At 47.3% G+C, this 26985-nt stretch overlaps 1 protein-coding gene across 15 annotated transcripts in view; it reads right to left on the minus strand.

Moving 5' to 3' along the window:
- Positions 1-26985, minus strand: part of DYSF (dysferlin) — a 234636-nt gene that overhangs the window by 10795 nt on the left and 196856 nt on the right. For all 15 annotated transcript variants that reach the window (XM_063594854.1, XM_003808180.8, XM_003808176.8 and 12 more), the window contains 10 exons: positions 19720-19848; positions 16976-17131; positions 15358-15449; positions 11548-11718; positions 10682-10824; positions 8459-8598; positions 7132-7220; positions 6767-6862; positions 6228-6369; positions 1665-1764 (listed from right to left, as the gene is read on the minus strand). In XM_063594854.1, the coding sequence (XP_063450924.1) occupies positions 1665-1764; positions 6228-6369; positions 6767-6862; positions 7132-7220; positions 8459-8598; positions 10682-10824; positions 11548-11718; positions 15358-15449; positions 16976-17131; positions 19720-19848 (1258 nt within the window). The remainder of the gene's footprint in view (positions 1-1664; positions 1765-6227; positions 6370-6766; positions 6863-7131; positions 7221-8458; positions 8599-10681; positions 10825-11547; positions 11719-15357; positions 15450-16975; positions 17132-19719; positions 19849-26985) is intronic.

Consider the following 26985-nt stretch of genomic DNA (forward strand, 5'->3'; position numbering starts at 1 on the left):
TGACCAGAAAGGATGTTCTTGGAATATTAGGTTTTTCAAAAATCAGGATATAAAACAGTCTGTGTAATAGAAATCCATTCATATACATATGAATATATGTATATATTATATATGTATGCATGTACATGTGTATATATAAATACATATATAAAATACTTATGTTTGTTTAAGTCTCAAATAATATATAATACAATAATACATGCCAAAATGTTAGTGGAAATTGGGTGGTGAGATTAAGGTGGGGAGGAGGCATTGCTTACCTGCATTTTCTAATTCCTCTACAGGAATTATGTACAAAATAATAAGTAAAATAATAGAAGTCAAACTTGGTGCCACCCTTTTTGCACCTGATGCTTTTATAACAAAGTTCTCTGTGCATTTGGCCAGGCCAGGTGTGCAGGGCGGGGGAACAGTCAAGTGAACAGGCAGCCTTCTCCCCACTGCCGGAAGCCGCGCCTCAGAATATCCCCTGCAGGGGCCCCAGGGCTCAGCTAAGAACGACTCACCTTCTCCATCAAGGGCTACCCCAAGAGGGCTCTAGGCCACCCTGCTCCCAAGTGGCAGAATGGATCTAGAAACCAGGGATCCTGACTTCCTGGGCTGCCGTTTTCACAAGCTCACTTTATTTTTTAATCAAGGTAAAATCCACCTCACATAAATGCACCACTTTAACCACTTTAAGTGTACAAATCAGTGGCTTTGAGTATATTCACAGAGTTGTGCAACCTTCACCACCATCTAATTCCAGAACCTTTCCATCACCGCAAAAAGAAACCTCTTACCCATCACAGTCACTCCCCATCCCCCCTTCCCCCAATCCCTAGCAACCACTAACCTATTTTCCATCTCTATGGATTTGCCTATTATGGACATTTCATATACATGAAGCCATATAATATTTGACCTTTTGTGTCTGGCTTCTTTCACCTGGCATGTTTTCAGGTTCACCTACAGTGTAGTATGTATCAGTATTTCATTGCTTTCATGGCTGAATACTATCCCATTGTATGGATAGACCACATTTTCCAGAGTTAACCTTTATAGCCATGACAGGGCTATCTTGAACTCACTGCTCTCACAGATGAGCGTGCAGGCCCCATACAATGTCTTCCTCCTTGTCCCCATATCCTAACCCTACAAGGCCACCATCACCACCTTCCATTCAACCCAGCCTCCCTGCTCCCCAGTCCCAGATTTCATCACAGCCCTTCCCACTAGAACCCTGTCTGGGGGTAATGGGGATGGAGCCTGGGTTTGTTCACTCAGTCGGTCACACAGGCACAAGGATGAAGACTGACTTGAGACCCTCACTCACAGGGCTCAGTCTGTGTCAAATGTGAGGCCAGACAGCTGGCGACAGGCAGCACACACTTGCGTCCTTCGCATACTTACATATCTGAGTCCCATCATCCAACATGGCCCAGTGTTCAGTGCCACCTCTACTGACAGGCCCACCCTCAGTGGCCACCAATCACTCTGACACTGCTGTGTGTCATACACCTCACTTAACACTGGGGACACATGACCCTGAGCTCCCTGAAAGCAGAAAGTGGGATCACTCCTCCTGCTAGGCTTCCCCAAGGGTCCAACAGTGGCATAAACACACAGTGTGGGTTCTGGGGCAGCCCCCATGTGCAGAATGGGATTCTAGCAATAGTGCTTACCCAGAAAATCATCAAAGGAGAACTTGTCATTGTCCCAGATCTGGAACACCACTCGTGCTGGGATTTTGCTCTCAGTCTTGTCCAGCCTCCAGAAGGCATCCTGACCCGGAAGAGGAACAGAGAAGGATGCAAGGAAGCAAGGTTAGAGAGAGGCAGTGTTCCCTTCCAGCCTGGAAGGCTGCCTGGAGGAGGCAGAGGAGTAGGATGTCCCCAAGGGACCTGCCAGAGCCAGGTCCTGTGGGAAGACTGGGAAGGACAGATCCCAGAAGGCAGTGTTCAAGGGCCCAAAAGGGCACCGTGCAGGCTCAGTTCACATAAGATGGCTCCATTAATCCTCCCAACTCTGTAAGTCAAGGTTATCACTCCCATTTTACAGATGATGAAGGTGAGGCTTGGAGAAGTTAAAGGAATGTGCCTGAGGTCTGACCACTAATAATAATAACATTAATATCGTGCTTCCTACGCGTTGGCCCTCTACTGCTATGAACTCATTTATCCTTCCAACCACCTGTAAAGGAGATACTATCTTTACAGTGGAGGAGACCAAAGCAAGTAATTTGTCCAAGACCACATAGCTAGGAAGTGGCAAGCTGGACTCAAACCCTGGCAGCTGGGTTCCAGAGTCCTGCTCTCTACCTTAAACCTTGCTCTGTACCTGGCATCTCAGGGTCAGGGTGGGGTAACTGAGACCCTGAGGGACCCCACCCTACCCTGGCTGTCATAGAAGGATCTCCCAGCACGCTGCTGTAAGGAGCTAGCACTGGAATCTAGACCCCAGCTCCTCTCTCTCCACCCCACCCAACTTTACTCCAAGAGCTTGACCCAGGGCAAAGCCAAAGCCTGAAATGCTGGGAAGTTCCGTCTCCTGCTGAAAGGAGAGGAGGGGCCCTTCTCTCCCCACCCCACCTCCCTCAGACCAGCTCGCCTGGAACAAGGTCATCTTGGGCTTCCTCCCACGGAGGCTTCATGGAGCAACTGAGCGGTCTGGGACTGCACATGCGGAGGCCGGGGAGCACCCCTCAGTCCAGCCACACTCAACCCACAGCACTGTCACTAGGGCTTTCCAGCGCAGTCTTGTTCTCTGTTTTCTCACTATAACTCTCCCCTGGGTGAGTGGCAAGGACAGGAAACAGTGTGACCACCCTGCAGATGGTGGGTGCCAAGTCCTGAGTGCCGGGTCAGAGCAAGGGCCTGGACCCAACTCTGCAGGGGAAAAGCTCCACCAAATGCCTGGTAAACCCACCCTTGCTGTCCAGCCAGGGCCTGCTGTGTGGCCACCCCAGCCTCAGAGGTTGGCCGCGGAAATCCCAGTGAGCTCCCGAACCGGAGACCATGACCCCTGCCCCGTGAGGACTAGTCCCCGTGCAAAGCACCCAGCCACGGCCTGGACTGCTGCCTGGGTTGGGGAAGGGGCTCAGGTCTCCAGCTGGCCCCTCACCTCCAGCCCTCTGTCTGGTGCCTCCCCCCTTTTCCGGGCCCCAGCCCTTCTGCAGGTGCCTCCCTCCTCTGGCGAGCTTTTATGGTCAGCTCCGCAGGCCCGCCTGCATGGCCCGCCAGCAGCCTCCATTCCTCTGGCCAGCTTGGTTTATGGGCTCGGTAATGAGCCAGAGGTTCAAACGGCCCCTGGTGGGAGCAGCTGGGCTGGGGCTCCAGCCTGGAGAATGAACCCCCCCAGGTCCCAGGCGCTCATTATGCTCCTGGCCTGGGCGCTTTTACTAGCTGTTTATTTGCAGGGTGGGTGCCTGACGTGCAGGCAGGCCCCAGTGGGTGTGCTGGGCTCCAGGTGGGGAGCCAGGCCGGGGCAACCAGTGGTGGTTCAAAGCCGCCGGATGAAAGGAGACCTTGTACTTTACGACAGTCTCGTCTGGTTAATGGGGTCCCTGGAGGGCCTGCCTGCCAGAGGCCCTGAACCCCACAGCAGAGGGCTGGCTCCGTGGCAGGCCCAGGGAGCCCAGAGGCTGTGCAGTGCCCCTGCACGAACCCATCCAGACTCGATCCTTCAGCCCAACCCAGCTAACTGGTGCCCCACTGAGGCCACTGCTCTGCCTGCCTCCCAGGGTCCCTTCACTCCAAGAGGGACCCTCTGGCTCTGCCTTCGGCCAAGCCAGTTTCTGTCTCCGCCTTCGGCCGAGCCAGTTTCTGTCTCCCACCTCTGGTTGACTTCAGAGCCACGTGTCCTCTGTTTCTGTTTCTCAGCCTCCTCTTCTGACCTTCTCCGCCCCTCCTTCCAGCCACCTTCTCCCCAGAGTCTGGCATCACAGAGAACGTCCCTTCCCCTCTGGCCTTCCCTCCCAGTGAGCCTCTCCTTCCACTCTCTGACCTCTCTTCCTCCTCTCCACCCCTGCTCCCCTATGAGCTTCTCATTCTCCCAAGTCTGACCAAGACCCTCTTGGCCATCAGGCAGTCCCTTCCATATCCTCGACCCCTGTCTTCCTCTGGAACTCGCCCACGGGTTGGCCCCACTCTCCCCTTCTTCCTTCCTCCTGACCAGGCCCTATGATGCAGAGACAAAACCACAACATTGCCAGAATGGAGCCACCCCAAATTCTTAATCAGCAACCACACCTGGGTCCCCAGAACTGCCGGGTAACCCTCTCTGTGCTGCCAGTCACATTCCCTCCCCATCTCTCTGTGTCCCTCCCTCACTGTCACTCATAGCAGCTCTTTCCAGCCTTTTCCACTGGTCTCAAGTCACCTGCCCCAGTACCAGATCATCTCTCCTCTTACTTCAGAGACAAAACAGCCACTCCTAATCCACATCTCCACCTGTCATGAGGAAGGGGCTGTCCCACCTCCCATTCCTCTCGGTCTCAGTCTCCAGCCCTTGTAGGTGAGCCCTGGGGGTGCCACTGGGGGCGCAGCCCTCCCTCTCCACTCCCAGGCCCCCTCTCCCTCTGTCCACAGCAGAGCTGGCTGGGGCAGTGCTGTGTCTTGGGGCAGATGCAACCTTGGCTTTCTGATGGAAACAGGCTCATGACAGGGAAGCACACTGAACAGCAGCAAACGAGGCTCAACCTGCAAACGGCCCATGCTTTCCTTGACCTCCCAGAACCCTGTTGCTCAATTCTGCTTTCTGCCAGTCACTCCACAGCAATGGCTCGGTAAAGGGATCCACTTAACTCTGTTGAATCCATGTTTTCTTTTGTTTCATGGTTTCAGAATGTTCCGCGGAACATTTTGCTTTCTCTAATGTGCAGATGATCCTGCATGTTAGGCTGGGAAGGGCCATGCAGAGGGGATGTAATGAAGAGAATCAAGAAAATCCAGGCACTGGAACGCGTCATATATCCCCTTCCTTTCAGGAGACAAGGAGTCATAGGAGCTTTGAGGCTTAAAGCCTTGAGCCACCTCTGGAAGGAAATCGGGCCAGCAGAATCCAGATGCCAGAGAGGCATTTACCCCCTTGAGTTGGAGAGCACCTCAGGGTGGAATTTAATGCCGGGTGGGACAAGGATGGCCAGAAGCTACAGCAGAGACCCCTCTGCCTCCAACCAGCATAGCCCTGAAGTCTCCACTGCCCTCAGCACCCATTCTGTGCTCTGGGGGCTGCTCTCTGAGGGCAGGCCTGGTCCTACCAGGAAGAGGCTGGCTGCCCTCGAGTTCTGCCTAGTTCAGGGGTAAAAAGTTGATGCCCCAGATGAGACCTAAACTAGCAGATGCTGAGACACAGAGACCGAGGTCCCCAAATCCAGCCTCCCCTCTGGCTGATGCAAGCCAGGTCTCCCTAGGTGCCTTTGGCCTGTAGTGAGAGGTGGCAGTGGAGAGAGGAGGGTGATGGCTGTGGGCCTTGCAGGCACACTTGGACTGTGACCTAGCTTGGACGGTAACCATAGGCACAGATGTGGAAAATGGGATATGAGAAAGACTTAGCCAAGCAACTCCCAATCCTGTGGACACCATGATCTATAGGCCAGACTGGCCTTCTTGGGAAGCTCCCCCATGGGGTCTGCCCCACTGCCCTTTTGAAGGCCATGCTGGGTGTCCCTACTCTACCCACTCAGACCCCATGGTCCTTCCTGCTGCTTAACTTGTCTGAGGTAGGGAGGGAGGCAGTGACTTTGGGATCTGGATTTAGCTGCAAATGATGGATATGGCACTGTGTGATCATGAGGTGGCCATGGGGTGGCGGCAGGGCTGGGGATGGGAAAGATGGTGGAAGAGAGTGGAAAAGGGGTGGATGCAGAGATGGTGGAGGTGGCTTTGGGGGTAATGACAGCAGGGGTGGGACCACGGTAGTGCCATGAATGACAGAACAGTGGTGGTGACGTTTGGCAGTGAGGAGGCAACAGTTGTGATAACACCAGTAGTGATGGAACAGCAGCCACGGTGACATTGGCTGTGATGGGACAGAGGCCATCACACAATGCTGAGACAGCAGTGGTGGTGACACTGGCAGTGCTGGGACAGTGGAGGTGGTGGCCATGTGGAGATGGCAGTGGTAGCTCCAACATGGTGGGGCAGCAGTGAGATTGTGACAGTTGCCAGGCAGGGACTTGGTGGTCAGGTCAGACTAACTTTAGAAGCCCTGGTGCTGGCACCACAGGGAATCGGAAGGACACTGACCTTCTTGGCAATGGTACAGACTTGCTCAGCTGGCAGGTAGTCGAAGGGGAAAATGAACCTCCAGTTGAAGTTGCCTTCACCTCCCAGGGAACGATAATGCACGTCTGTCTTTTGCTTGTGTTCTTCAAAGCCAATCATCCAACTAGACATACATGTTTTTAGAGAATAGTTCTCATTAAGATTTCCAACACAGTATATACATCGTCAACTTAGGCAGACAAGGAGTTAAGAAGGTAAATGAGCTTATCGCAAAAAGAATTCCCAGGAAATCGGCACGATGTACAAAATGTGCCATAAATTTGAAAACATTCTAACTTCCCAGCCACTAAACTTGTAAGTTCAACCCAAAGTTCAGTGCAGAAAAAGAAATCTGGTGGGAGAGCGATTTCCCCAAAGGCAGGGACCACCCCCAGGAGCCCTCATTGGAAGTTTGTTTGTTCTCCCCTTCCCTGAGCCAGAGCCCCCCGTGCCGTGCACAACCCAGAGGGAGCACGGGAGCTGCGGGAAGCTGGACAGGCAAGAGGACGCTGGCTCCCTACCCTTTCACATAAATGTCGCTCATCTTCTCCCCCGTGAGGCTCAGGTCATCCAGGATCACATCTCTGGTATTCCAGATAATACAACGCAGGAAAAACCTGGGGAAAGGTATGACTCTAATCCACCTAGATTTCCTACCAAAGGATGGGAAGGCCTTAAGAAGCCAAGAAGCCAAGAAGCAGACTGGTCCAAGAGGACTCGATGCCTACCTGGCTGGACACTGGCCCAGGCCCAAACGAGAACTGTATTCCATGGCCCAAATAGCCTGAAGCCCGGCAGAAAAGAGCAACCGCCTAGTCCCGCCCACAGCAGGCTGCAACGCCCCCACCCCTCAGCCCAGCTCAGAGCCTGTGGCTGGGCAAGTCACCTTCTGGCTCTCCGTGGGGTGATGTTGAAGGGAGGTCCAGGCCGCCCCAGGGCCTTCGGAAATAGGTCGACCCACATCTGCAGCTTCCCCTGCGGAGACAGGGTCCGTTCTCTCCCCACCCTTCTCATTTAACCAGCTGTTACCAAGCACCTGCTCTGGGCCAGATGCTGAGGGCACAGAACAGAGAAACCCAGGCCCTTCCAGAGAAAGCCTCACTGCCCTAAACAGGGGACTACAGGGTCAACCGCAGAGGTGACCACTGCCCCACAGGCCTCTGACTTGGGCCTGTGCCTGGGGGTCAAGGGTCAGGGCGGGCTTCTCAGAGATGGTGGTGGCTGAGCTGAGTCTTGGCAGCCAGGGGAATGGCATGTGCACAGTCGTGGCGTGTCAAAGAGCACCGTTCAGCTATGGAGGGCTCAGAAGGCTTCCATGGCAGGACATCACTCTCCCTGCCCACCCCTTATCCTCCTCCCTCTCTGCAAGCGAGGTGTGAATTTGTCTCATCTTAGAGCAGAAGGAGCAGGAATTGAAGTAATTCGATTAAGTCACTTCTGCAGGGTCACAGAACTAGAAGATGAAAGAGCTGAAGTTTCCACACCTGTTGTGCCACTTTGGGGAGGCCGGTAGCCAAACCACCTAGGTGGAGAGAGAGCTCAGTTCCAAACAACAGAGGTAATGTCCTCTGGCATTCACAAAGGCATCCTCATGGCTCACTTTGGCCTTTCTCTTTGCCTATAACCTTGTCTCCCCTTCTCCTCTTCCAAAACCCAGCTCTGAGCTCACCTCTTCCAGGAAGCCCTCCCTGTCACCATCCCAAGGCTGCTGTCTCTGTGGTCCCTGCCCTTCAGCGTGGGAGGATTCCCCTCCCACTGAGGACTGCTCTCTGTGGGTGGCTTTGTCATTTGGTCATAGGATGCCAGGGCCACCCTGGCTGCATACCCCACAGCAGCCCAGCACAGGGCCGGGCATCTGAGACTGAGTCACTGACAGATAGTGGTTGGATGGGGGAATCCAACCTGAAGTCAGGCTGAAACAGAGAGGCTTCAGGGTGACAAGGAGAGGTCGGAGGCCAGGCCTACAGGGGTGAGGGGAGAAGCTCAGCCTCATTTCGCAGGCCCTGAGGGATGGAGGCAGCCAGAGGAAGCCAGGACCTAAAGAGCCCCTCCCAGGCCAACCATGGCCGCACTCAGACTGTGAAGAAATGGGTCAAGGAAGGATTGACCAAATCTCAAGGGACCCACTGGCTCCTCTGGGATATCCACGTTGTCCCTGGGGTTGGGGCTTTCTGGAGTTCGAGGACTCTGGGACCCAAGGGTCAAGGTCCTACCTGCTCGATGTCTGGCTGCAGGGGGCTGTAGAGGGGCCGTGACTCCACGTGCTCTGGGACCAGGCCCTGCTGCTGAAGCACATGCAGAGCCAGACGCTCCTCCACTGGTCCCAGGTGTGGGTTTGGGATCCTGCCAGCCTCTGCCCCAGAGAGAAGACAAAAAAGTTGCAGGAGCTGGGGAAGCAAGAGATAATGGGGCTGCCCAGTGAACGGGCTGAGCAGGGCTGCCTAAGAGTCATAAGAAGCTCTAACCCCTGCAGCCTCACCCCCAGCACAGATGCACTTTTTCTGGTCCTCATGTCTCACTTTTGATAGGGGAAATCTTGCTGTCCACTAGCTCCAGGCTTAAAATCCAGATTCCCCATTGCCATCATTTCTACCAAGCCTGTTCTATAGTTTTTATTCCTATTTTCCACCATACAAATCCTCCTGTCTCCAAAGCCCACTTCTTCCAGGAAGCTCTCCCTGACTGCTCCCAACTCTAAGCCTCAGCAACCTTTACTCCTAGATTTGGCATCTTAGTGCTGTTAGTATTATGCTCTCGTTCACATAAGTTGTTCTACTATTAGCAGTGGCTAAAATAATAGCAATAACAGCAAACACTTCCAGAGCAGGAACCACGTGCCACACACTATTCTTCAAGCTATTAACATATTTAATCTTCATGAGGATCCTAGAAGCTGAGTGCTGTTATTATCCCCATTTTATAGAAGAGAAATCTGAGGCACAGAGAAGCCACACAACTAGCAGCAGAGCAGCTGAGATCACATGCTCACTTAGGAAAGGTGCGTGACTAGGCATGAACCTAGGTGCCTGTCCCCAGGTGCCTGTCCCCAGGTGCGTCCCAGGTACAGCTCCTCCCTGCTAGGGGATGGGTCAAAAACTGGTGCTACAGGTGGGGAGAAGACATGGGGTATTCCTGACCCAGAGAAGCCTGGCCAACCATCCAACAACATGAACTTGGAGCCCACTATGTCAAAGGCCTTGGCTTGGGGAGCTGATGGTGGACACACACATCTGTACATGTACCCAGGTGTGCTCATGCACACCTATATGTACACACACGTGTTCACCCATCAGACCTGCCCTGCCCATTTCAGTAGGGGCCTCAAAGGAAGAGGCATGCACCTCAGAAGGCACACAGGGCCAGGAACCTGGCTCTGCCCCTAGCTGGTTGGGTGACGTTGGGCAGGTCGTTCACCACTCTTGGTCTTACCAGCCTCATCTGTAAAAGCAGGCAGATGTTGGACCTCACCATCTCTAGCTTTCTGGCTTTTGTTTCCTATGACTTTATGACCACGAGCCATGGCCCTGTGCTAAAGTTGCTCACAGACTAGTAGAAGGAAATGAGACTCCCCCGAAAACAGATGCACATTCTATGGGAAAAGGGAATGAAGGGGGGCAGGGCAGGGGGCGCCTTATGGCCGAGCCTGGCTCAGCCATGACCTGGGAGAGTCAGGAAAACAGAATGAGAAGGAGGAGGGGGTGGGGGATGGGGGCATCAAAGCCATCATTTCCCTTTTATAACCTTGGCACCAGCTCTGACATCAAACATCTCTGAAGCAACCAGGAGGCAAGGGGCCAGCTGGGCCTGTAAACACCTCTGGGGAGTCTGAGCTGCTCTGAGTGGGTGATGCAGGCCTGCGGGCATCTCAGACACACGGAGAGCATGTGGCGGGATTCTCAGCCAGGAGAGCTGGGCAGGACCCTGGGCAGGACTGGGGGCACTACAAGGCTTGCCTGCCTTGGGATCCTTTAGATGCATGGGCTGTGAGTGGGGAGCTTGGAAGATACCATCAGGGTCAAGCTGCCAGGCTGGTGCAATTCAAGTAGAAAACTGTTTCTGAGAAGTGAACTGTACCCCAAACTCCAACCAGAGTCAGACCAGCCAATGCCGGAAAGAGACTGAGCCTAACTCTGACCCTGACACTGGCTTCAGACTCACCTCTGATCTTGCCCTCAGATGGGCCCCAACCTGGCCTTGGACTGCACTCTGACCCTGGCTGTGCCCTGACCTCTAATTTTCACAGTGGCATCACAGGTCAGTACTGGTCCTCAAAGTACCAAGTGCAAGTGGAGCCCATCTGTGCTGCCCTGGAGAGACCCACAGCCTGCTGATGTGGGTTATGTCCGCTTGGGCCTTTTATGGTAGCAGAGGGTCTGATGAGAGAGGGAGGGATACAGCGAGAGCCCACCATGGTTTGGGGTCATGTGGCAGCTCACCTATCTCTTCAATGGAATATTCTTTATCCTGAAACATTACACGGTCTGTCCGGTACACAGGTGCCTTGACTCTATGCTGCTGGCAGAAGAGGTGGAGGAGCTGGGAGGGGCGGAGCTGGTCCCGCCACTGGTTCGGTCCAGAGCTGAGGAGCAAGCACAAGACATAGATGAGATGCTTCAAGGACACTCATGAGGGTAGAGGGGCATGCAGGGACTGGTGTACCCCCATGCACAGCATTGCCCACTCCTTGCTTTTACAGTGGGTGTCCCATCTGATTGCTCACCATGACTGGGCATCTCCATTTTACAGATGGAGAAATGGAGGCTCAGAGAGAAAAGGACTCATTTAAGTATGGAATTGCAACTTAAATGTTTTCAACTTCCAGAGTTAGATAATCAGACCCAGAGAAGACTTGAGATGGTGGGAAGAGGGGTGCAGTCCTCACATGCATTCCCCTGACATAAACCATCACAAAATTCCCCTTCGGGCCCAGTTGCAGCACACATGTCCTGTCATCTGTTTCCCCTGCTTCTTTCCTGCCTTCCTTCCCTCTCTCCCTTTCCAGGTACCTAGCCCTCTCTAGGCCTTCTATGTGCATTACAGATAACTGGATTATAACAATGTGATGAGCCAGGTTCTTGGTTCAAATCCTAATTCCACCACTTACAAGCAATAACATCTCTGGGCCTCAGTTTCTTCATCTGTGGAGTGGGGATAGGACTCCCATTGGACTCAATGAGAGAACGCCTAGGAAGTGCTAAGCCCAGGGCTGGCACACAGTAAGTGCTCAGTGGTGGTGTGTTGTCAGAGAAGACAGGGGTGGTGTGTTGTCAAAGAAGCAGGCAACCAGCCCCCATCCACGTACACACAGTAGGTCTGTGGGAGTCCACAGCGAGCCCCAAACTTGGACAGCAGCCTGTTTTCCAGGTCGATGACCGTCTCACCGATCTTTTCGTCCTTGGAGAGGAGGTCATAGTCATAGAGAGTGATCTTTAGGTCCTTCTCCAGAGGCAGAGTGCAGGTCAGCTCGAACATCCTGCAGGAGGGGCAGATTCCCGATGTCAGCCAACACGGGGCACCCAAGGGACAGGCAGGGCAGGACAAGAGCTCGAAACTACCCCAGGGAGTCTTCTTTCCTTGGGCCCCCTACAGATCTTACAGGCCCAACCACCCACAGCACTGCTGTACTGGGCCTGAGTGTGTGTGTAGGGGGAGGGGGGACAGGACTTTCCCAAATAAACTGTTTTGGGCATAAGGCAAGTGCCTGCCTGATGGACCACAGACCGAAAGAATGAATTGGAAATGCACATTAAAACTGAAGCTTTGACCACGACACCAGGAGACAACAGATGCAAGAGATGTGAAACTCCAGAGCCAGGGGCCAGAGCTTTGGAATTTACCGACGACTGGTACCTCCAGTCCAGGGAGGACTCCCGGTAAATTGGGGGACTCCAATTTACCGACGACTGGTACTCCAGAGCAAGGGGCCAGAGCTTTGGAATTTATCGATGACTGGAAACTCCAGGCCTGGGACCTGCTTTCTGGACTCTTCACATCCACTTCTGGGATGGGATGGAGGGAGAATTTCTGAAAAGATTTCTCTGGCGAGAGCTCTTGCTGTATCTGAGAACTCCATCTACCATGGGCATCAAAGGGAGAGGTATTCTCCCTTCTCCCCCTAAAATGAGCTCCCTGCAGGTGGGAGACACAAGCCTGGCACCTGGTACATGCTCAGGGAAACTTAAGCAACTTGTGGCATGGAGAAGGAGGGCAGGGGCCACATTTGGGAGGAGCTGCACTCTGGCCCATGCCTGGGCAAGGAACACAAGGACTTCCTGGGAGGAGAAGAAACCACTCTGAGGCCAGACTGGAACTGCTCTGAATCCTGCCCTGTGAGACCCCCAGAGGGTTGTAGCAGCGAGAGATTGTGGAGTTGACCATCTGAGAACCAGGGGCTGGGGACAGCAGCTAAAGGGACGCAGCATCTGCCATATCCCAGAAAGTGCAGTGGGAGGGCTCACGGGGGGCTCTCTGAGGAACCTCTGGAAAGCACCCACAGGAAAATAAGTCGGCTTTCAACATCCGTGGTCCAGAGAGTACCCGGATGACAGCGGTGGTGGGCACATGAGACGGGCCCTCTCCCCAGCCCAGACACTGCAGGAGTCAGAACCTCAGAGGTCAGCCAGAGCAGGAAGGGAGAAACACTGGACCAGGAAGGGAGGAAGGCAGGGCCCCTCCTTCCCTACACCACGCGCGTGCGCGCGCGCACACACACACGTAAACATACACAAATATACACACACCACACACATATGCAGACACATGGACACAGACATACACACACACACACAAATATGCACGCAGACACACACATGCACATACGTGCACACATATACACACAGGCACACAAATGTACTCACGTACACACACACACATACATGGACACAGACACACACACATACACACACATATACACAAATGCACATATACACACACCACACACAGACACACAGACACAAACACACATACACACACACATACAAATACACATGCACATACACGCACACATATACAAATACACATACACACACATACATACAATACACATACATATACACACACCACACACATACACGGACACATGGACACAGAGACACACACACACACAAAATACACGCATGCCACATAGACACACACACATAGACACACAGACACATACACCTACACACATATATACACACAAATACACATGCACACATATATACACACACCACACACACAGACACACGAACACAGACACACATACACATATACACACACATACACACAAATACATACACACGCATGCACATATGTGCACATATACACACATACACACACATACATACACACATATACACACACAACTGCATCCAAAGAGGGGACACACTCCCCTAGAGCCATCAGGGAGCTTGGGATTCCATACAAATGGGCAGTGGGTTATGGCCTGAGACTGGGTTCGTGAGTTAAAGTGGCTGAGCTCAATGTGAGCAGAAAAGTCACCTGCCTGTCAGTTTCCTCAGGGGAAAGGAGAAGGTAACGCCATGGAATACATGCTGACAAAAACCACCTCATGCGCTGTGTTCGTCTGACACATGGGTTATAGAACGGAAGGGTTTCTGTTGTGATCTGAAGGAGGCTTAAAGCACCAGGCAGACCAGCTTGCCCAGGACTGGGGGGAGATGGGGAAACAGGCATGGGAGGGGTGTGTTCCTGCACTGGCTCCCCTATCTCCCCTGAGTCCTGACACACCCCCACCCACTGTGGAACAGGCCCTTCCCACTGCCCCATCAGCATTAGCCTGAGGCCCTGCGCCAGCCCCTGGAGCTCGCCAGCCCCTGGAACTCATACAGAGTTCCTCTCTCCCACCTACCACTTCCCTCCAATCCCTGCTTGGTGGGGGCTCATCACTGGCCAGGGCTGGTTCACCTTCAAAAGCTGCATTTCTCCAAGGAGACTGGGTCCTCACTGCAGGGTGAGTGACCACAACTAACTCAACAGACTCCAGTTTATAAGTGCAATATGTGACTTGATGACATCAGAACAGTAGGTGTCTTCTGCAGGTGCGGGAGAAATAGCTGCCACCCTCCCTCTGCATCCTCCCCTCTCTGGCCTAAACAAGCTCACATCCAAACAGCAATTCAGGATGCCTAGGAATTACTCCCATGCAATGGGCATTGATTCTTCCTTTCCTTGTTCTCAGATTTCAGGAATCATTTTACTATCTTGGGTCTACATTCTTCCTCTAGCTCTTGCTACAAACACATGTGGGACACTTACAGAGAATTAATTACTAAATGCAATGTCGTATAACAGATTGGATCCTGAGACATTAGTAAGAGGACATTAGTGGGAAAACATGAAATCCTTTTAAAAAAAGTCTAGTTTGGTTAATCGTAATGCACCAATGATGATTTCTTCATTTTGACAAATGTCCCATGGTTAGGTAAGATGATACCAGTGGGGGAAATTGAGTAAGGGGTTACCAGTGGGGGAAATTGAGTAAGTGGAAATTATGCACTGTCTCTGTAACTGTTTAGTAAATCTAAAATTATTCCAAAGTAAAAGTTTATCTTAAAAAAAAAAAAAAAGAATTAGCAAATGCATCTTCTGAGCTTACACACAGATTTCTACTTTTTCTTTCTTTCTTTCTTTTTTTTTTTTTTTTTTTGAGACAGGGTTTTGCTCTGTCACCCAGGCTGGAGTGCAGTAGTTTGATCACAGATCACTGTAAGCTCAAACTCCTAGGCTCAAGGGATCCTCCCACCTCAGCCTCCCAAGTATCTGGAACCACAGGCATGCACTACCATGCCTGGCTAAGTTTTTTATTTTTTGTAGAGATGGGGTCTTGCTATGTTGCCCAGACTGGTCTCAAACTCCTGAGCTCAAGCCATGTAGATTTCTGATCTTAGACGTAATTGTTTAGCGTTTAACTAGGAGCTTCTGTTGGGATCAAGTCTTTAGCAGCTAAAGAAGGGCTAACTGAGGCTATGCCCCCATAGACATGCAAGATTTAAGGAATACAGTTTTGCTCCAAGAGATACGGACTTCACAGTGCCAGTCACATCTCTCCCACTAGACGGTGGGTTATCCTGTCTGGCTCCTCCACCCCAAGACCCAAGATGCCCCAATTTACTTTCCAAATACGGGCTCCAGCGTGCAGGGGATGTAGTTATCCTGGTCACTCACTGATTTCTTCCCTATGGAGATCTTGATGTAAGGATCACACTGGAGGAGGAGACAAAACACTTCTGTGAAAACACTTTCCAAACCTGTCTTTGAGGCTTCATGAGTGCCTTGCCTCTGGATGGGATGAGGGAGCAGCCATCAGGAAGTTGAGATGTGGGCTGTGTCCTGCCAAGACAGGGCCCCCTCCCACACACCACACCACTCCACTTGGACCCTGACAAGGGCTTCTGGTCTTGGCTCCAGCCGTGGGAATGGGGCACCTGAGTCCTTCACACTCCCAATCTACTGCTCCATTGGGAGAGGCCAGGCCCTTATCAGAAACACAACAGTCTGCATTACACACATGACGAGACCAGGCTGGGGTCCTCTCTGTGACCTCTGCTTAAGCATATGGAAAGACAGAGGGGCGGTCAGCCTATGTCAGCCTAGGCTAGCCCAGGGAGGTCTCCCTCCATGCTTCCTGGAAGCAGCAGCACCCCTCAGCCAGCGACCCAGCAGCTGGGGCTGCAGAGTGCCCAGGGTTAGTCTAGCATCAGGAAGGCTTCAAGCATATAAACCAACCCACCGGCCATGACCACACCTTGGAGGCTGTCAGTGGTGCCTAGGCTGAGAACTGCTCCATTCTGTCCCTTGAAAGGTGAGGCTACAGGGTGGGATACCAGGCCTCCACCCACCACCTGAAGGACACATGCTGGGCCTAAACCTGCCTCAGGAGACAAGAGGGGACCCTAGCCTCATGCCTGTAAAGGCAAATCAGGCCCCACCCCTGCCTCTCTTCTTTCCTCTTTCTTTCTCTTCCCAACATTACTCTGCCTCCCACCTCTGTCACCTCCCCATAACTCCAGACTCCTTTCCTCCTTCAAATCTCCCCTCTCCATCTCAGGCAATGACTAGAGGGAGACAGCTCATGCACTTATCTTGGGCACAAAGTGTAAGGAAGGGCCAAAATAGTTATTAAGATAAACAGTATTTTAATGAAATATTTTAAAAATTAAAATCAGTGTCAATAGTCCATGATGAACAAAATATCAAAATTTTAAATAAAGACCGGGTGAGTGTTACCAGCATTCCGTTTTACCTGGGACTCTGCCATGACTAGGCATAGCAGTCACTAATGCTGCTCCTTTCCCCCATCACTCCTCCCCATTCACCATTGAGAGTCCCAACCTATACCCTCAGCCTTACTTATCTTTCTGCTTTATTCTTGTTCTAGACACACATTAAGCAATTTTCTTTCAAACCTTTGCCTATGCTTTTGGCCCCTCTTAAAACACTATTTTCTTCTCCCTCCTAGCCTATCAAAATCTCATCTATCCTAAGAGTCCTATTCCTTCCAGGAAGCCTTCCCCATTTTCCCAAAGTCCTGTACTGACATTGGCCTTCCCTGACCTTCTAGAGCACTTGGTCCTTAACACAACTCCATCCAGGCACCTCTCGGTTTTGTGTGTTTGTCTGTTTCCCAACCTACTATGAACTCCCTGAGGCAGAGTTTGTGTCCAGGTTCTATAGGCCACTTGTACCTGAGCCTGCTACTCTGGGGGAGGTGAGGGCTCTAGGAAAGTTACCTTCCCATTGGGGTCCTTGGGCTGCAGGCCAAATGCTCGGACAATGTAGATACGGACCAAGCACTCCTGGGGTCCCTGGGCGGCCAGCTGGTGGAACTGTCTTGGGGGCATGGGGATGGCTGGGTCTTCTGGGAGGGGATAAATTTTGAAGAGGCCCTGAAAAGAAGGAAGGGTTAATTTTCATTTTTATCATCATTGTTGATATGGTTTCGCTGTGTCCCCACCCAAATCTCAACTTGAATTGTATCTCCCAGAATTCCCACATGTTGTGGGAGGGACCCAGGAGGAGATAATTGAATCATGGGGGCCAGTCTTTCCCATGCTATTCTCGTGATAGTAAATAAGTATCACGAGATCTGTTGGGTTTATCAGGTGTTTCTGCTTTTGCTTCCTCCTCGTTTTCTCTTGCCACCACCATGTAAGAACTGCCTTTCACCTCCTGCCATGATTCTGAGGCCTTGCCAGCCATGTGGAACTGTAAGTTCAATTAAACCTCTTTTTCTTCCCAATCTTGGGTATGTCTTCATCAGCAGTGTGAAAACAGACTAATACAGTAAATTGGTACCAGGAGTGGGGTGTTGATGAAAAGATACCCAAAAATGTGGAAGCGACTTTGGAACTGGCTAACAGGCAGAGGTTGGAACAGTTTGGAGGGCTCAGAATAAGATGGGAAAACGTGGAAAACTATGGAACTTCCTAAAGACTTGTTTAATGGCTTTGCCCAAAATGCTGATAGCAATATGCACAATAAAATCCAGGCTGAGGTGGTCTCAGATAGAGATGGGGAACTTGTTGGGAACTGGAGCAAAGGTGACTCTTGTTATGTTTTAGCAAAGAGACTGGTGGCATCTTGCCTCTGCCCTAGAAATCTGTGGAGCTTTGAACTGGAGAGAGACGATTTAGGGTATCTGGCAAAAGAAATTTCTAAGCAGCAAAGCATTCAAAAGTTGACTTGGGTGCTGTTAAAAGCATTCTGTTTTAAAAGGGAAACAGAGCATAAAAGTTCAGAAAATGTGCAGCCTGATGATGCAGAAGAAAAGAAAAACCCATTTTTTGAGAAGAAATTCAAGCCAGCTGCAGAAATTTGCATAAGTAGCAAGGAGCCTAATGTTAATCCCCAAGACCATGGGGAAAATGTCTCCAGGCCATATCAGAGATCTTCACAGCAGCCCCTCCCATCACAGACCCAGAAGCCCAGGAGGAAAAAGTGGTTTTGTGGGCCAGGCCCAGGGTCCCTGTGCTATGTGCAGCCCAGGGACTTGGTGCTCTGTGTCCCAGCTGCTCCAACCATGGCTGAAAGGGGCCAATGTACAGCTTGGGCTGTGGCTTCACAGGGTGGAATCCCCAAGCCTTGGCAGCTTCCACGTGGTATTGAGCCTGTGGGTGCACGGAAGTCAAGAACTGAGGTTTGGGAACCTCCACCCAGATTTCAGAAGATGTATGGAAACACCTGGATGCCCAGGCAAAAGTTTGCTGCAGGGGTGGGGCCCTTATGGAGAACCTCTGCTAGGGCAATGCAGAAGGGAAATGTGGGGGCTCTGATGCCCCACATCTGGGGCACTGCTAGTAGAGCTGTGAGAAGAGGGCCACCTTCCTCCAGACCCTAGAATGGTAGATCCACCAACAGCTTGTACCATGAACCTGGAAAAGCCTCAGACACTCAACGCCAGCCTGTGAAAGCAGCCAGGAGGGAGGCTGTACCCTGCAAAGCCACAGAGGCAGAGCTGCCCAAGACCATGGGAACCTACCTTTTGCGTCAGCATGACCTAGACGTGAGACCTGGAGTCAAAGGAGATCATTTTGGAGCTTTAAAATATGACTGTCCCACTGGATTTCAGATTTGCATGAGCCCTGTAACCTTTTGGTTTTGGCCAATTTCTCCCATTTGGAATGGCTGTATTTACCCAATACCTACACCCCCATTGTATCTAGGAAGTAACTACCTTACTTTTGATATTACAGGCTCATAGGTGGAAGGGACTATGCCTTGTCTCAGATGAGACTTTGGACTGTGGACTTTTGGGTTAATGCTGAAATGAGTTAACTTTGGGGGACTCTAAGGAAGGCATAATTGGTTTTGAAATGTGAGAACATGAGATTTGGAGGGGCCAGGGGCAGAATGATATGGTTTGGCTGCATTCCCACTCAAATCTCAACTCGAATTGTATCTCCCAGAATTCCCACGTGTTGGGGGAGGGACCCAGGAGGAGGTAACTGAATCATGGGGGCCAGTCTTTCTCGTGCTATTCTCGTGGTGGTGAATAAGTCTCACAAGATCTAATGGGTTTATCAGGGGATTCTGCTTTTGCATCTTCCTCATTTTCTCTTGCTGCCACCATATAAGAACTGCCTTTCGCCTCCCGCCATGACTCTGAGGTTTGCCAGCCATGTGGAACTCTAAGTTCAATTAAACCTCTTTTTCTTCCCAGTCTTGAATGTGTCTTTATCAGCAGCATGAAAACAGACTAAAAACAAATACAACTGTCACTGACACAATCACCATCATGACCACCACTCTCATCTCTACCAGAGTCACCACCACTGAGATCACCAAGCCCAACACCATCCCATCACCAGTCAGATTCTGCGTCAGCGGCATCACCATCACCACCTCCATTACCCACGTGGTCACCAACATCAGCACCAGGGTCACCAGTGTAGGTACGACCCCTCCCCTTCACTTATGGCTCCAACACCATAGTCTTAGGCCCACCTGGGTTAGGGACATGTCTTCGAGGATTTACCTTAAATTCACCAATGACAGATGGATCTTCTGTCTCCTCCTGCGTCTTGCCCCGGTACAGCTTGAAGGTGTTACAAAAGTCAGACAGGCCCTCAAAGGCCTCCACATTCTCCAGCTGTGTGTCATAGACCTGCCACACATGGGGATTAGAGGAGGGGACAAGAGACAGAAAGAAAGTAGAACAACAGCAAAGGAAAGGAAACAAGAGAAGGAGGGGAAACATGACAGTGTGAGAGTGAATAAAGAGAGAGAAGGAAGAGAGAAGAAGAAAAGGAGGGAAAGTGACCAAAAACAAAATAAAGGAATGAAGGCAAAGAAGAGGGCAGGGTTGGAGAGATGGAGAGGTCACAGAGGGAGCCAGAAAGGAACAGAGGAGGAGATGGACAGAAAATTCCAGGGGAAGGGAGCAAAAGGAAAGATATTTGTTCAGCTCCATTAGGGAATAGGGTTTTCTGGTCAATCAAATATTTTAAGTACCTGAGAGTCATCAGAGACATGGGCAGTACATTTTTTAAAAGAACAAGATTATGAATGAGCAAAGGGTGGACCGACATTTTATTTGAAGACTGTGATAGATGTCTGGAAAATTAACAGGTCAGCATTTCAAGTAAAAATGTTCACATACAGGATATCCAATGACAATGGTATCAAATATCAATCCAAGTGTATCTTTGGAGCATCACTTTAAACTTGTTAGCTCAATTGATTTACTTGTCTCTTCTCAAACAGCCAATGATTATTATTTGTTAAAGCAGTGCTTTAGAATTGCTTAGGATTTAATAAAGCAGCAAGCTGTTTTTTATTATGCTGATAAAATGTACCTAATAAACAGTAACATTAAACAGGTTAACATACATGCTAAATTCGTCATATCTGAAATCATCTTTCTAAATATTATTTCTCATTTAGGCCCAGCTCAAATTCTGTCTCTTCCTTGAAGGTCAAGTTCTATCTTTTCTAATAAATATTTAATTATGCAAGTGACACAGGTTCATTATTAAAATTTAGAAAAATATAAGCAAATATTTTTAAAAATTAATATTGTCTTAAATTCTAATTCTCAAAAATAACTAGTTATTTGATCAGCATTTGGTATATGTCCTTTTGAATATTTTCTTTATATATATAATTTTTTAACCAAAATTATGGACTCAAAAGATACAAACTTGTAACTTGTTTTGTGGATGGGGGGTGCAAGTGAGGGGAGAAGTCTCACTCTGTCACCCAGGGTGGAGTGCAGTGGCGCAATCATGGCTCACTGCAGCCTTGAACTCCTGGGCTCAAATGATCCCCCCACCTTAGCCTCCTGTAGCTGGGAGTACAGGCGTGCCACCACACTGAGCTAATTTTTCTATTTTTTATTTTATTTTATTTTTGTAGAGATGAGTTCTGGCCATGTTGCCCAGGTTGGTCTCAAACTCCTGGATTCAAGCAATCCTCCCACTTCATCCTCCCAAAGTGCTGGGATTACAGGTGTGAGCCACTGTGCCTGGCCTGTAACTTGTTTTTTAACCTAATGATGTACCATGAAAATCTTTGCAAGGTCAAAAAATATACTTCTATAAAACTCTTCCTTCCTAATGGCAATATGATATTCAATTTTATAAATGTATCACAAGATATGATGAACATTTAGTTTTGCGGTTTTTCAATATTATTATTTTTATTTTCTGTAGAGATGGAGTCTCGCTATGTTGCCTAGGCTGGTCTCCAACTCCTGGCCTCAAGCAATCCTCCCACCTCCGCCTCCCAAAGTGCAGGGATTACTGGCGTGAGCCACCAGACCCAGCCATCAACATTATTTTTTTAAACCACTTATACGGTGTAGGAGTTTTAAAATCTCCTATCCAAGTGTTTTGTGCACTTGTTTAAATTCATCTTTATTATAAGCTCCCAGAAAAAGAATTCCTGGACAAGGAGTATGCACATTTTAAGACCTCTGATGTGCACAAATTGCTCTCTGGAAAAATTGTATGGATTTATATACTCCTATCTACAGTGTCCAAGTGTGCCCACACTCCCAGCCTTTCACCATCACTGCACACTTTCACCCTTTTTTAACTTTGTTAATTTGATAGATGGAAGATGGTATGCTGAATTTTAAATTGCATTTATTTAATAGAGATAATAATAGAGAAACTTGCACGGGTTTATCAGCCATTTGTATTTCTTCTGCTCATCCTTGTCATTTGTACATTTTCTATCTGTTGGTGTTTGTTTTCTGTTCTGTGGTGATTTGAGAGACTTCTTGGTATATAAAGGATATTAAACTTTGGTCTATCAAATGTTTGTCCCAGTCTGTCACTTGCCTTTCAGTTATGTTTATGTTATATTTATGATATTTTTATTTATGGTATGTTTATGTTTGCGTTTATGTTATATTTATGGTTACGTTTGATTATCTTATGTTTATATTTATAATTTTTAGCCATATCAGAAATTTTTTTTATTATTATTTTTTTTAATTTTATTTTTTTATTATACTTTAAGTTTTAGGGTACATGTGCACAATGTGCAGGTCTGTTACATATGTATACATGTGCCATGTTGGTGTGCTGCACCCATTAACTCTTCATTTAACATTAGGTATATCTCCTAATGCTATCCCTCCCCCCTCCCCCCACCCCACAACAGGCCCCAGAGTGTGATGTTCCCCTTCCTGTGTCCATGTGTTCTCATTGTTCAATTCCCACCTATGAGTGAGAACATGCGGTGTTTGGTTTTTTGTCCTTGCGATAGGTTGCTGAGAATGATGGTTTCCAGCTTCATCCATGTCCCTACAAAGGACATGAACTCATCCTTTTTTATGGCTGCATAGTATTCCATGGTGTATATGTGCCACATTTTCTTAATCCAGTCAATCATTGTTGGACATTTGGGTTGGTTCCAAGTCTTTGCTATTGTGAATAGTGCCGCAATAAACATACGTGTGCATGTGTCTTTATAGCAGCATGTTTTATAATCCTTTGGGTATATACCCAGTAATGGGATGGCTGGGTCAAATGGTATTTCTAGTTCTAGATCCCTGAGGGATCACCACACTGACTTCCACAATGGTTGATCTAGTTTACAGTCCCACCAACAGTGTAAAAGTGTTCCTATTTCTCCACATCCTCTCCAGCACCTGTTGTTTCCTGACTTTTGAATGATTGCCATTCTAACTGGTGTGAGATGGTATCTCATTGTGATTTTGATTTGCATTTTAGCCATACCAGAAATTTCTAGATCATCTCATCTAAAGATCTTTTTCTTTATAGTGTCTGCCTCTCAAATTATACTTACAATGTCTTCATAGCAAGATTATTCAACACTAAATTCAATTTGGTACCCAGCGTAAGGCAAGAATTTAATTTATTTTTTGCTAAATGGTTAGGCAATTATCTAAACATCATATTGTTTAAACTTCTTCTCCCTTTCCCATGACTTGTGTCATACGCCAAATGCTCACGCCTCCTTTTGTTTGTTTGTGATCTCTTCTCTGCTCTATTGATCTGTGCGTTTTTTCACCAATAGCATGTTTTAATCACTGTGGCTTCATAACCTGTTTCGTTACCTGATGTTCTTCCAGATGAAATTTTAAAACATTAAGTTCCATTCTCAACAAAATGTTTCTTTGGAATTTTTGTTAGGCTTGCATTAAACTTAAAACTAATTTTCAACAGGGGAATTGATATCTTTATAGTATCAACATTTTAATACAGGAACATGATCTGATTCTTAACTTACACAAGACTGTTACTATTTATAGGCATCTTCATACAGAGCCTAAGTGTTTATTGTTGATTTTATTCCTCATGAAGCTTCTTTTGTTGGTACTATGAATGTGAATCTTTCTTCCACTAGATTTTCTAAATAGTTGCTGCCATCTTACTGGGTTCTCCTGATGGTTCTACTAATTTTTCAGTTGGTTCTCTTCCGGTGGTAAGCAAGTCAGTCAGACACAGGGATAATTTTGTCTTCTCCTTTCTAAAATGAACGACCCGTTTCTTTTTGTTGACATTGAAATGGTTAGAAGATATGGACCAATGTTAGTGATAACATGAACGTGATCACAGTGAGTCTTGTCTTGTCTTTGTGAAAGGACTGCCCTAGTGTTTCACTCAGTACCTTAACCTATATTGAGTCACAGAGTGCTTCAGCAATCTACAGTCAATAAGCCATGGACTCTCTCCCCAGACAAATGCACTTAGGAACATTCTTGAGAAATACAAGTTCAATTTCTACAGTAAAGAAACCTTCTGAAGTCATGAAGTTGGATGTTGGCTGTTGGCTTGAGAGATGTTCTTTTTAACATTAAGGAAACTCCTATTTCCAATATGTTACTTGATCTTATTAATCATCAATAGATATTAAACTTTATTGAATGCTTTTCAGCACCAACTGAAATAATCTTTGTTAATGTTACCTACTGATATGATGAACACTGTTCATGATTTCCTAATGTTGAACTTTTTATATTCCTGGAATGAAGCAAATTCGGTTATCATGACATTATTTTAATATTAGTTAGGTTTCATTTGCTATTATTTCTCTAAGATTTTTCATATATATTCATGTCATAGATGATATTTATACATATGGCTGAACTTTATCAGATTTTGATGGTAAGGTAATTCTAGCTCTATAAAAATCGAGGTTTTCTACATTTTAATATTTTCTCTGCTGTGAAATACTACATATAGCACAGGAATTATTTATTCTTTGAAAATTTAGGAAATTCACTTTATAATTCCCTGGCTCCAGCTCTCTCTTTGAAGGTAATTCTTTGATAATTTTCCTGTTTCTTTCATATTTTTTGCTGCTTCTTGAGACAGTTCTGTTTCTCTTTTCCTTCACATTATCTCATTTTAAGGACATTTTCAAATCTATTAACATAGAAATATACTTAGAATTTTTCTAAAATTCCTAACTCCCAATTATCTCTGCTGTTATGTCCCTGTTTTCATTGTGGATTTTGGCTTGGTTTTCTCTACTTCTCTAAAGTAGACTAGCTGAAGAGTTATCTATTTTAGTTGATTCATTCCAATCAAAGTGCCAATTATTTGATTTTTTTCAATTCAATTCTATAATTTTCTCTCTTCTAATTTTTTCTGCTTTTCCTTTTCCTTTCTCTTTTTTTGTCCTGCTGTTTTAAGGGCTTTTCATTATCATTATTCTAGCTTCTTGAATTGAAGCTTTACTTACTCCCTTTTTCCAGATAATGAAAATAGTTACTCATATGAAATTGCCTCTGCTCACTAATGTCTTGGCATTGCCTCATTTGTTTTGATACATGTTTTCATTTTCATTTTCCTGGCATTCTGTAATTACAGTTTTATCTTTATTATTTGATCCCAGAGTTAGATACTTAATTAGTTTTCTTTTTTGTAATTAACATAATATCTTAAGGCCACAAATTTCCTCTGAACGCTGCTTTAACTATAACCAGTAAGTTCTAATATGTAGTGTTTTAGCACTGTTTCCTAGATGTTCTGTGATTTCTGTTAGTATTTTCTCCTTCACCCAAGAATTGTTAAAATAGAGGGTTTTTTAATTTTCCAGGTAGAAGAGGCCTTTTGGGCTTTTGATCTTGTTACAAATTTCTAATTTTATTGCATTACAATCAGAAAATGTTTTCTTGGTATTGTCACTTTCTGAAATTTATTAAAGTTTTCTTCATGGCCTGTTACATGGTCAATTGTAGTAAAAGTGCCACACGTGTAGTCTTTATTTTCAGGCTACTGGGTTAAATCAGGTTACTAATCATGCCAAGCCTTCTATATCCTCTGACCTTTTATTTTTTATTTTATTTTTTTATTTATTTATTTTTGAGATGGAATCTTGCTCTGTCACCCAGGCTGGAGTGCAGTGGCACCATCTTGGCTCACTGCAATGTCCACCTCCCAGGTTCAAGCGATTCTCCTGTCTCAGCCTCCTGAGTAGCTAGAATTTCAGGTGCACGCCACCACGCCTGACTAATTTTTGTATTTTTTGTAGAGACAGAGTTTCGCTGTATTGACTAGGCTGGTCTTGAACTCCTGACTTCAAGTGATCTGCCTGCTTCGGCCTCCCAAAGTGCTGAGATTACAGGCTTGAGCCACCACACTTGGCCTCCTCTGACATTTTTGTCTCCTTGATCTGACATGAACTGAGAGAAGGGAATTAAATCTCCCCCTACCAACCAGTGTGTTTCCATTGCTTCTCATATCTCCTGTAAGTTGTGTTTTGTAAGTATTGATGTTGTAGTATTTAGCACATAGATATTCTCATAAGTGTCATATCTTGGAATTGTACCATTTAGCATTATAAAGTGTCATCCTTTGTCTCATTTAATTTTAGGAACCTGAATACCCTCTCATCTAATATTAAGATGATGACTTCTGCTGTCATTTCATTTGCATTTGCCTGGCACACATTTTCTTAATCTTATTTTCAAACTTTATCAATCTTTTCATTTGAGAGTTAGATTCTGCTCTGAGATCTGATTTAAATTTTGTAATTAGTAAGTGACTGATGTAACATGTATTGACAAGACAGATATGTTTGGTCTTGGTTTTACTTGTTTAATTATATAGTCATGTAATGTATTTATATCACATTTCCTCATTTCATACGTTCTTTTTTTTTAATCTTTGCACGGTCCACTTTCTGTGTGTGGGGCGGATGGGAGTGGTGCATGTGACAGTTCTGATAGCTGGAATGATCTCAGCTTCTGTTCTAGTATTTATATACATTTATATATTCTGATAATACTTAGTCCTCTATGTCTTTAGGCATAGTATTTATGGGGTCCCTACTGTAGCAATAATAAAATAATCCAATTTTATCTCCCTCCTTCTCCCTATCACCCAGTTTTAGACAACAATATCTTCCTTAACATTTACCTTTGTGCTGTTTGCTTGTATCTTGCTTCTATGCTTATTATGTGACTTGCCAATTTCAAATAATATCTGTTCACTGTATTTATTTTATTATATGTCAATCATTGTCTTTACTCTATATTCCATACTCTTTTGTCCTTCTCCACCTAATTTTTGTCAGTTTTACCATCTCTACATTTTCAGTATATATGATATTTACATTCTTACCTATTACCTTAACCCTTCCATTTGTTTTCATTTTGATTCTAAGGTAAAATATGACCATATTCACTTTTTTTTTTTTTTTTTTTTTTTTGAGACAAAGTCTTGCTCTATTATCCAGGCTAGAGTGCAGTGGTGCAATCATAGCTGACTACAGCCTCGAACTACAACCAGTCCTTCTGTTGTGGTTTCTCCAGATAACTTCC

The sequence above is a fragment of the Pan paniscus genome, chromosome 12 (assembly GCF_029289425.2).
Source record: "Pan paniscus chromosome 12, NHGRI_mPanPan1-v2.0_pri, whole genome shotgun sequence".
NCBI classification, from domain to species: Eukaryota; Metazoa; Chordata; class Mammalia; order Primates; family Hominidae; genus Pan; species Pan paniscus.